An 11,878-nucleotide genomic window follows, 5' to 3' on the forward strand; every position below is an offset into this window, starting at 1 on the left:
TTAGAGATGTTGTTTAGGAAATGCTGCAGAGAATTCTAACGAGGTTCTATATTTCAATATTTCTGATAAATGTTCCATTTTCAAATCTTGATAGAAAGACTAATATTTACACAATATAATAGACCGCTAATCTCCATCTACCCGTTCCGCTCTCAAATAATAAGATAATAAAATGATATGATGACAAATGGAAAAATCAACAAGAAAAATTGTTTCAAGCTTTTCACGGTATTCCAACAATATATTTACCCAACATATTTACAGTTTAAAACGTTCCCGGAGCTGGTGCCAGGTTCAGTGACTGCTGCGAAACGGTATGTCCCGGAAGTGGAGCATCATGAACGGCACCACGGTTGGCAGCCAGGTAGCGAGCCTCCTGCTGGGCATAGACGGCCACCGGAATAGCTGGCTGATGGACGTAGGCAGTTGGGTGGTAGTTGTAGGCAGCATAGGACACCGCTGGGGCCGCAGCATATCCCCAGGGAGCAGCCTCATAGCGAGCGTAGGCGTTGTTCTGAATCAAGGTGTTATACGGAGTGGAGTAAGCCAATGGAGCCCATGATGCCTCGCTGGTGGCAACAACGGCCAAAACCATCATGACTACAGCTGCGATGCACTGTGTGGATGAGAAAAGTTGATGAAGATGGCATCTTTTGTTACCATTGTGATAATTGTACGTACCTTCATGATTGATTTCTTTGAGGATGTTTTGAAAAATCGGAAAGACTGTTGCGGGATGCCTTGGCAGTTGAACTATGTCTCTAGAATAGGCATACCTGTGTATTTATAGAAGGAATATTTTTCGGATTGAAACTCAGGAACAGAAGAATTAAAAACGGCACAAAACCAAGAATAGCAATATTTCACACGCATATATACGCAACCCTTGTTACATACCTGCTTGCTTCGCGAATCCATGGAAAATATTCAATAAACCGATATACATGTTTATGTATGGTTGGATCCGGACACAGACCTTTTCAATGGACAATTGAAATTGTACTCGCTTCCGCGATAATCCTCCACACTCACACAACTGAGGATTTTCACCCGTGTGATGGGGGCAGCATCACAAGCGAAGCACACACTCGAGCGCACTTCATAAATTATATGGCAACTTTCATTGGTTGGTAGATTCTAATGAACCAGGAAACACCCAGATTGAATGCAAGCAACGCCCAAACTGGTAAGTAGTGCAGATCTTTGTTTGCGTCATTCCACTAGCATTGACACGTAAATGTCAACCAGCTGTATAGACATACTTCCAAAAAATATCTACCAATCGAGAAATGCCTTCGCTTATTGCAGGTTGATTGGTTCATTGTTATATACATGTAAGCGTAGGACACCTGCTTCGCAAGGAAGAGTAAATGGTTAAATCGGGAGGTAATGATCAGATAACCACTTTTCGCATGGATGAATATAGAACGTTCAGCTTGTTTACGATCTAGATTCATTTTTTTTTCTTTTGCGGTATGAACTTTAGAATTCTTTTGTTGCTTCAGGCAATGGATCGACACATTCTTACTATAAAAGCAAACTCTGGTCCGTTCTGGAAGCATAATACATCAGTCTTTAGAACTGTTACATTCTAGCTCTCCACAAACCCTCCAAAACCAACAATCATGAAGGTAAGTTACAAATTGTCATTTTGATAACAAGGTCTAATCTCTTCACTTACTCTTTGAATCACTCAGTGCATCGCAGCTGTAGTCATGATGGCCCTGGCCCTCGCCACCGCCGAAGCATCCTGGGCTCCGTTGGCCTATTCCGCCTATTCCGCCTATTCACCGCTAGCCTACAGCGTTCCACATGGCACCTTCGTTCAGCAGAATCTGGGAGCCCCACTGGCGTACTCTGCCTATGGTGGTGCATATGCTCCAGCCGTGACCTATGCTGCCCACGCTTCCGTTGTCCCAACTGCCTACGCTTACCAACCGGCCGTGGCCGTTTATGCCCAAAAGGAGGCTCGCTACCTGGCTGCCAACCGTGGTGCCGTCCATGATGCTCCACTTCCGGGACATACCGTTTCCCAGCAGTCGCTGAACCTGGAACCCGCTGCGGGAACTCTGTAAATTCTGAGCTGCGCAGAAGTTACACAACTTTGAAATGGCTGGAGGATTTTTGAGAGTATGTAAATAAAGAAAAGATTGTATGTGAAAGTACTAAATTTTGTTTGCCATATTTAAGACTACTCAAGTTATTTGTGTCTCACTGTTTTTGACAGGATGGTTGATCAATTAACTTCAGCTTCAATTAACAATAATTTTCTCAAAACAATACGGTAATAGGCTAGAAGGCCACGAGCAAATGATTCGTTTCCCCAAAGCAGTGTGTACATAAGCATAAAAGAAACTGCAAGGGGAATTTTTAGCTAAACGTGATAAAATTTTGGGAGAATTAGAATTCAACTCTGAATTGTTCGAGCTCAGTAAAGCTAAAATTTCAAAATTTGCAAGTGAAACTTTTCGAGTCCCTTAAAGCAATTTTGTGATTTTTTTCAGGCTTGTTAACAAATTAAGCCTGTTTCATATGCACAAAAAATTTCAATTGGGGCTGTGTCATTTCACGTTTTGCCGAAAGCCGTTTCGCTGAAGCACATTTCGCCGAATGGGTCATAATTCAGAAATATTGATTATTTTAAAATTTCTGAAATCAGTCAAAGTTGAAATGAGTGATTACATTCAAAAGAGGGAAGCATTCCTATAAATCAAAAGTATCTATTATTTGAAAATTTCTGAAATCAGTACAACTCAAAAGAACTGCTCATGTTCAAAACAAGGAAGCGTTACATTTAAAAAGCTTGCCAGGTTGAAAAAATCGAGCCTTCTTAATCATTTTTCGAGACTAGCGAAATGACCCATTCAGCGAAAAGACCTTCACACTTAATCTAGTTCGGTAAAATCTCCAACAGCCGATTACCTCGGTATTTACTTTTGCTGATATCTCTGCAAAATATCTGTTTGTTAGCTGATATCTCAGCAAAATGTTATTTGTTAGCTGAGTCTCGGCAATTGTGTTACTGAATCTCAGCAAAATAAATTGCAGAACTGCTCGGCTGTTGGAATCTCGGCGAAAAAATTTAAGTGAATTCAACGAAACGCCCTTCGGCAAACTGTCCCGCCTCCGTTTCAAATAAGTCAGCATCAACACTAAATAGATTAAATCCCGGTTATGTTTTGAAAGTCCGAAGTACAGTAGGGTTAACTACCCCATATTCGGCCTATTAAGCACAACCCGCACTTAGTCTTTCTCAATCTAGCGTAGTTTAGCACCAAACGGAATGTTATTATTACTCTTGGCTTCCAAATTTATTTACCTTTCCGTACATAAGATTTGATAAAAAGAAACAAATTGTTGAGATATTGTTAAAAGTCTAACACTGCTTCTTGTGTGTATGTGTATTCAAACTAACCCCCACTGGCCGGCAGTGGTATTATGGAAGAAATTTGCTTACAACAATCCTTGATGTAGGTAATAATTTAAAGCAAGTTTAGTCCGGGAGTTAGAAATCGATAGCTCTACTGCAGATTCAGCAACCCATTTCAGAATGCCTGGTAATTCACGTCCATTCCGAGGTTACTTTCACATACAATAAGCCCCGCATGTTAACACTACCGTTATCATATGAATAATGGTACTGCAAACACACTTCCAGATTTCAAAATGTGATGTTTCGAAATCTGGCGCGTATTTAGTAATGTATGGAAATATGTATTTATGATTGATTTATAATCAGATGGATCTCACCAAATACTGCCTCCGAAAAAGTACCGGTTTGTTCAGTCGTGGTAATCCGCGTTGTTTTTACGTTGTTAGATTTGATAAAAAGAAACAAATTGTTGAGATATTGTTAAAAGTCTAACACTGCTTCTTAACCCCAAGCTCGGCCTACGGATTGGAACGCCATTCACTTCGGCCTATCGGATGAAGATTCGGTCGGAGCGCTTATTTGAGTATATTGGGTGCAAACATTCATATTACGCGTTCTTATTGACTTTGTTCGGTAGCATTTGAACTAAAGTATCGTACCAAAAGCATAATTTACCTGTTAACGCCGAAATCATTAATTTATTTGATGTTTTCTGCTTGATAGGCCCAAAATGCGCACTTAGGCTGAAGTAGTTCTCTACCCTACCAGATACAAGAATAAATTTTCAAGATTTTGTTTCTCTGCAAAAAAAAGTTCAAAGAGCTGTAAGTTTTTCGGATGACCATGAAATAAGTAGTATTCTTGGCTGCTGGTTGGTCAAGTATTCAAAACAAACGTCACTTGTACCAACAATCAATACGAAACTAACGATTTGAAATTGGCTCACTACTTGACTAGCCTATTGGTCCCAAGCAAATCGACTAACGTACCCCATTCTAGTATAAATTCCAGTACTACACTATGTTTGTTTTGATTCGCTATGAAAGTTTGACAGATAAAATGAGGGGTTAGTGGATTTTCCTAAGTTTAGAGGGGTGAATCGATTAGCTTGGGACCGAAGATAGTACCAGAGCTGAGTCAAAAAGTTGAGCTCGTTTTTTCGAGACCTTCTGGTCTTAGAGTTACCTCTATGCTTGTACCACGTAGTGAGGAATTCTGTACTAATCCGTCTCCCAGTGGAAGGCCTTGGTCACTTGAACAATTTTGCAGAAGACAACTACATCCTAAATGACCAGGATTTATAAAAATAACTCATAGACTGAATACGAGGCTCACATGCGCACTAGCGCCAACCAAATTTGGAACTTATTTGATCAGCATCCGGCAGTCCTCAGTCATCCGAACAAGTTTATCCAAGACAACTACATTCTAGACTGTCAGTATAAGTGGTTTCAATTATTTTCCAACAATCCAACTCTAATTTGGGCCTTTACAATAGCGACCAAAAATATCTAGATCTAGACCTAGATAAAATTGATAAATAGTAGATTTTACGCGATGGGCCCTATCTTAGATCCATAGGCCAACATTTGAGCCATTTCCCCTATGTAAAATGAGGTTATAGGGCATACTAACCAACACGGCGCATGAGAACGACCCAAATATGAAGCACATTGACTCATCGCTGAGTTCCTGCACTTTATGTAATTTATGAGCTAAATTGTCTCAGGAGTCTTTGTGAGCTTTGCACCTCAGGATAAAAACAAAATTGTGACGAAATGGTGTTAGGTTTTGAACGCTTATAACATGGTCATTTTGGTTACACCATTTTATTCAAATTGAATGTAAGATTTGTTTGGTATGAATAAAATAGTTGTTGATCAATGGTAAACTATTGAAAATTTATCAAAGTATCCATGTACATTGTTCAATATAAAAAGACAATTGATACCGTATTCAACCAGAAGTTGCACAGACCGAATAATTAACACTAGACAACGGACAACGCACAACACCGCCAACGGACCACGAAGCCCACCAATTTCCAATGGCCATTATTCAATCATTTTTTATTTATTTTTTCAATTAATTCGTTACTCTAGGGCATGCTGGTTTATTGAAATTTGGATCAATTTAAGTGCAAGAAGCAAATTATTCAGGTGCCGTTTATATATCTACCATTTATTGAACTCTTCAACTTCCTGTAAAATTAAATTCTCAATTTCAATCGCATGCAATCAATCACGAAATTCTATAATAGAATTATTAACAAACAATTACCCTTCCATGTATTTACAAATCCGAAACGCTTCCCGTCAATATATTGTTCACCAAAACCCGCACTCCATTGTATTCATATAGTGGCGTACGCCACTACCAGACTCAGAGCCATTTGCACCCCATTCAATATTTTCGCTAGTTTGTTCCACCTTGTTACGTGCTTCTTCTCCTTCCTTTACCTATTTAGTTCCAACTGGAAATTATGCCTGCTCTTAATTTTTATAACTTCGTATATTGTATGACAAGCAAAATGATAAATCGAACTCTCGGCACGGTTGGACTTGGAAGTTGGGAGCTACATGTAAATTTCTCATTTTATTAACAGTAAGATTCAGGAGACGACGCGGTACAGAAAGGAAACTAAAATGAATCCATATTAATCCACCGTAAATATCTGCCAGCTGCACAGCTCAGCTATGCGCTATCAAGATCAATGTCAATGAATACCAAGCAATGCGGTTGAGCCTGCGGCGTTCGCTTTTCTTGTGTCGCTTATTTCGACGACATGTGCGCGCAGTTGTCAGCAGCTAGATCAAAAATCAGCAGCCCAGCCATCTAATAAATCCCAAATCGGTTCTGCAACCGATTCCAATCGATACGCTCAATTAAATCCCCATTGAACTGCAACTGAGAACCATACCAAATCGTTCGGTTGCTAATAATTGTGGGCAAAATCCGGCACATACCAGTCCTTGAAAGAACTGACCAATAATAAATCAAACACCGCACACCTAACCATGCCGCTGCCGTATAGAAGCGATTGAACTCTTCAACGTCGTCGTCGACGACGACGACGACGACGTGCAGCTGATGGAGGCTTGGTCGCTGGACAGGATCCGCAATGCGTTTCTGCCTTCATTCCACAAAACAACAACAACAACAACAACAACAACAACAACAAAATAAAGCATCGCAATGTCAGTGTCATGAACACCACTTGGGTAGCCTTGCTCTCCGTTAAGTGATCTATCTTGCAGTGCGTTCACGCGTAACCGGATAATCATGTTACAGTTTGAGCATGCGAAATGACGTCCAACATATAGGTAGGAGTAGTTGGTAGACGACATGGTTTTGCGGTTCCAACGCGAACCGGTCGCAGTCGGGTGGAGACAGGTTTCACTTTCAAGTCGGTGTCACGACTTCTTATGATTTGTTTTTGGCTAGGTACTGCTTGGAGAAAAAATGGCAATTTGACCAAATTTGGCTATCGATTAGCGTACCAGGATTACAAGGAAGTCATTTAGATACCTTAGGCATGACGTCGTAGTAAATTACCTAATGTGTTTTAAACTTCAGAAGGTCAGTGCAGTTTCGAGTTGCTGCCAAATGAGCTCCAATTTATGAAGGAATCGAGATTTGATTCGAAATCTAGTGCGCCGTGTGGGGCAAAATGTAATCGTTTGAATCTTCTAGATTTGCTGATCTACGTTTTTGAGTGTTTCTTAGAGGCCTTCTGGAGCTTTCTCATTATAATTTTTGATGTTCACATTTGCATTCGCAATTACCAAGCTACACAAATTCGAAGGTGGTACTAGTCATCGACTATTCTACGAGTAATGTAAACGTCCATTCGTTACCTCATAGGCAGCAAATTGGGACTGTCATCAGTGCTCCTTAGGGACCTCCCTTAGCTCAGTCGGTACAGGCACAGCTACAAAGCAAGACCATGCTGAAGGTGGCTTGGTTCGATTCCCGATCCGGTCCAGGAATTTTTCGGGTTGGAAAATTTCTCGACTTCCCTGGGCATAGAGTTATGATTGTACTTGCCACACAATTATACTAATGCAAAAATGGTACAGGCTTCGAAAGCTCTCAATTAATAACTGTGGAAGTGCATTTAGAACACTAAGTTGAAGGCAGGCAATAAGCTAATATGCCATACGCAATAAACTTGAAATGCGAGGAAGAAGAAGAAGAATCAGTGCTCCTTAGATGGAAATAATATACATTGGCGTAGCTAATTGGGGTGCCAAGAGGGTCAGGCCATAATTATCTAGTCCCCGTAGAATTTTTGGTGTTTTTTTTTTTTTGACTCACCGGTCAAGCTGGTCAAGTTCGATGTTACTATTTAACAGCGATGATTAAAATTGGACCACAATCAAAGATTTTATTGAAGTCCTTTATGTTGACTACTTTTTTTATGTTCTGGACTACAAGAAACAATTTTGAGAAATTATATTGTATCCATATTTGATCGATGGCATAATAAGACGTCTTCAGGCTTTACAAATTGGCCAATGAGTGCAGAGATTTTTCTTGAACTTCTGGGAACCTTGGAAAACTTCAAGGACTTCTATGAAGTTCAGGACACATCGTAGAGATTGTAGAAACATTCGTGATGATGATGATGATGATGATGATGATGATGATGATGATGATGATGATGATGATGATGATGATGATGATGATGATGATGATGATGATGATGATGATGATGATGATGATGATGATGATGATGATGATGATGATGATGATGATGATGATGATGATGATGATGATGATGATGATGATGATGATGATGATGATGATGATGATGATGATGATGATGATGATGATGATGATGATGATGATGATGATGATGATGATGATGATGATGATGATGATGATGATGATGATGATGATGATGATGATGATGATGATGATGATGATGATGATGATGATGATGATGATGATGATGATGATGATGATGATGATGATGATGATGATGATGATGATGATGATGATGATGATGATGATGATGATGATGATGATGATGATGATGATGATGATGATGATGATGATGATGATGATGATGATGATGATGATGATGATGATGATGATGATGATGATGATGATGATGATGATGATGATGATGATGATGATGATGATGATGATGATGATGATGATGATGATGATGATGATGATGATGATGATGATGATGATGATGATGATGATGATGATGATGATGATGATGATGATGATGATGATGATGATGATGATGATGATGATGATGATGATGATGATGATGATGATGATGATGATGATGATGATGATGATGATGATGATGATGATGATGATGATGATGATGATGATGATGATGATGATGATGATGATGATGATGATGATGATGATGATGATGATGATGATGATGATGATGATGATGATGATGATGATGATGATGATGATGATGATGATGATGATGATGATGATGATGATGATGATGATGATGATGATGATGATGATGATGATGATGATGATGATGATGATGATGATGATGATGATGATGATGATGATGATGATGATGATGATGATGATGATGATGATGATGATGATGATGATGATGATGATGATGGTCTTGCCTCTTACCCCTACAAAGGTTTGAGCTGGACGAGATATCTTAAAAATAATTAAATAGGGTTTTTGATCAAATTTCCGTCTTACTAAGCACAACCCGCACTTTACCTTTCTTTTCTGAACGAGTTTGAGCGAAATATGGAATATTTCTGTCAAAGATGACTTCTAAATTTATTCACCTTTCCAATCCAACGGTACGATTTAATAAAGAGTCACAAATTGTTGGGATATTGTTTAAAATCTAATACTGCTACTTGATTCTAAATTCATTCTACGAGTTTCAATTCCGTCCTAACGCATTGAAACGCCATTTGATTTCCTTCGTCCTACGGATAAACGTAGAAAAGGGGATTCGCTAGGGGCGCTTCTTTTGTTTTGAGAACAATGAGCGTAAATATTCATACAATTCGCTCTAACAGGATTTATGTTGTAGCTAATGAACTAACGCATCGGAACAAACCTATTATTGATTTGTTCATGGTGAAAGCAGTGACATTATTGATCTTTTCTGATCGATAGAACGGAAATGGGCGATTACGACGAAGTAGCGCTCTACCCTATAAACCTTTTAACCAGGTTTGAAAACAAAATCGAACTGGTTACAATTACAGATATAAATTCCCTGTTAAATATGCTATAATCATCAACCAAAAACATTAATTTGTGTAGCCGTTATCAAGAGCAGGGTGGCCAGACCTACCGATTTTTGGAATGCCTACCGATTCACAGACCAAAGGTTTAAAACTACCAATTTTTTTATTTTTCCTACCGAGAATCACAAATTTAAATTTTTTAATTTTGCATTTGGTTAATTTTCACTTAAACTTTACACTTATTTGAAATTTTTACATCCGTCAAATTCAAGTGACGATTCACCATTGGAACACAACCTTAGGCTGTGAACCATTTGCCGAGTTAAATTTAACTCATGGTTAAAAGTGACATTTCGAAAGTTATTTTCTGTGTTCGAAAATCGCTGTGCTGTCGATCGACCGATTTTCAAGAAGAACTTAGCCAAGGTTGTCAAAATTGAACTTCTTGTCTGTCAGAAGTAACCACGCTCGGATAGCAGGGTTAATCAAAAACTTTCCATCTGTCAAATTTTAACCAAAAGTTAAAATAATCCACCAAATGGTTCAGAGCTTTAATAATCTTGAAAAATGTTCAAACTTGTGTTTTGTTTTCCGTATAGTCAGTCTATAGTCAGTCAGTTTGATCGAACGCGATATGTTTTGCAACTCCAATCCAACGTATACGGTAAGAAAACAGCACCCAAAAGTAAGTTCTTGGGTGGTAAACCACTATCATACGTCAAATCACGATTGATGTATGATAGTGGTTCGTGTGTTCCAATTCTTTAATCGCGTTTATCTGCTTAATTAAGGCCAAAATTGCGAATTTTACATCGACATTTTTTTGTTTATATATAGAGATGCGGTAAAGTCAAATTATATGTATAAATATTTTAAGCGGGAAACATGAAAGAGCTTTTTTTTTTTTTTTTCTTTATTTTTGTGATTTTTAGCCGTAGGCTAGTTCATCACATCATGAAAGAGCGATTGATTTTAAGCTTATGAATTATAAGAAGGACGGCAAATTACGGTTCATTCTGATGAGATCGATTACAGCTATATTTTTAAACTTAATTCAATATTTACCAAATAACGTCTCGAGCTCGGCTAGCGGCCATCAAGCCACTTTTATTTACTAAATAGAAGATCGTCTGTTAAAGACGCGTTGATAGAAAATCCACACCAAATCCTTATCACGAGCAGTTTTTATCGTCGTTTGTGCGGTCGCTGCTGGGACCGAAATATAGTAACAGCAAGATAAATGGGAACTTGATGGCAATTATTGTATGATATGAGGAGCTCGGTGGCCTAGTGGTGACCGATTTTGCTTATTGAACAGAATATTATGAGTTCAATTTCAAGCTCTTTCACATTATAGAGTAAACAAGTAGGTAGAAATAATAATATCCGAGTTTTAGGATTTTAGTATTTTTTCCTTTATTTGTTTTCCGTCGATCTTGTTTTTCGTCGATCTTGTTTTCCGTCAATCTTGTTTTCCGTGCTGAGCACCAATGCTACCGACGCCAGGGCGGCAGCTCCTATATCTGGACCCATCAACTCATGAACCGGGAACCAACAGCTTTACTTCCCTTCCGAAGGAAGGCGTGAGCAGAGATGTTATGCCTCAGAACATCCCGGCGGCGCCGACTGGGATTGAGCCCAGGCCTTTTGGGGTGAGAGGTAATCACGCTTACCACTACATCACTGGCGCCGCTGTAGGAACTTGGTCGTAATTGTTTTGTGAAATAAGGAGCTTGGTGGCCTGGTGGCAACCGATTTTTCTTGCTGTGCAGAAAATCATGGGTTCAATCACAAGCTCTTTCACATTATAGAGTTATATTTTAAATCGGCTTTCATTCAATGTAAAGCGTAAAGAAATTCGGTTGGAGGGCCAGATTTTGGTTGGAATTTTTCCTTACGCTTATTGCCACCAATTTCATATCTATGAAGATCCACCTCATCCATAATTATGAACAAAATTTGCAAGACTCAAAACTTGAATTTAAAAAAAAATCTTGGTGGTCGGATTTTGTTATCTTTGGAATTATCCATTCAGTATATCAGCTTCTTTATATCTCGACGTAGAAAAATGTCGGTACAATCATAAATCCATGATCATTTTCAGGGTTTAAGCATAGGATCATATAAATAAATTCATTTCTGGATCTTCTAATAAAAAAAAACAGTAGAAATACCATTAAACCACTCACACTGTGATCATTTTAGCCCATGCTTCGAAGAGTATCAGTCTCTACACGGAATTACCAATAAAAAAAACAGATAATTACAAAGCCAAGTACATGATCATTTATTTAGATTT

The 11,878-nt window shown here is 38.7% G+C and overlaps 2 protein-coding genes across 2 annotated transcripts; one reads left to right on the plus strand and one right to left on the minus strand.

The window, feature by feature from the left end:
• Positions 1-265: 265 nt before the first annotated feature.
• On the minus strand, positions 266-775 carry LOC135705783 (adult cuticle protein 1-like). Its single transcript, XM_065227638.1, has 2 exons — positions 682-775; positions 266-616 (listed from the first exon to the last, which is right to left on the minus strand). Exons 1-2 carry the CDS (start codon positions 685-687, stop codon positions 266-268), a joined length of 357 nt encoding a protein of 118 aa, XP_065083710.1. The 5' UTR covers positions 688-775.
• Positions 776-1,524: 749 nt separating this feature from the next.
• Positions 1,525-2,101, plus strand: LOC135705772 (adult cuticle protein 1-like). Its single transcript, XM_065227626.1, has 2 exons — positions 1,525-1,631; positions 1,698-2,101. Exons 1-2 carry the CDS (start codon positions 1,626-1,628, stop codon positions 2,073-2,075), a joined length of 384 nt encoding a protein of 127 aa, XP_065083698.1. The 5' UTR covers positions 1,525-1,625; the 3' UTR covers positions 2,076-2,101.
• The last annotated feature ends 9,777 nt before the right edge of the window (positions 2,102-11,878 follow it).

This window comes from Ochlerotatus camptorhynchus, unplaced genomic scaffold, assembly GCF_037179485.1.
Source record: "Ochlerotatus camptorhynchus isolate MF236.1 unplaced genomic scaffold, CSIRO-AGI_Acam_v1.1 ptg000274l, whole genome shotgun sequence".
Lineage (NCBI taxonomy): Eukaryota > Metazoa > Arthropoda > Insecta > Diptera > Culicidae > Ochlerotatus > Ochlerotatus camptorhynchus.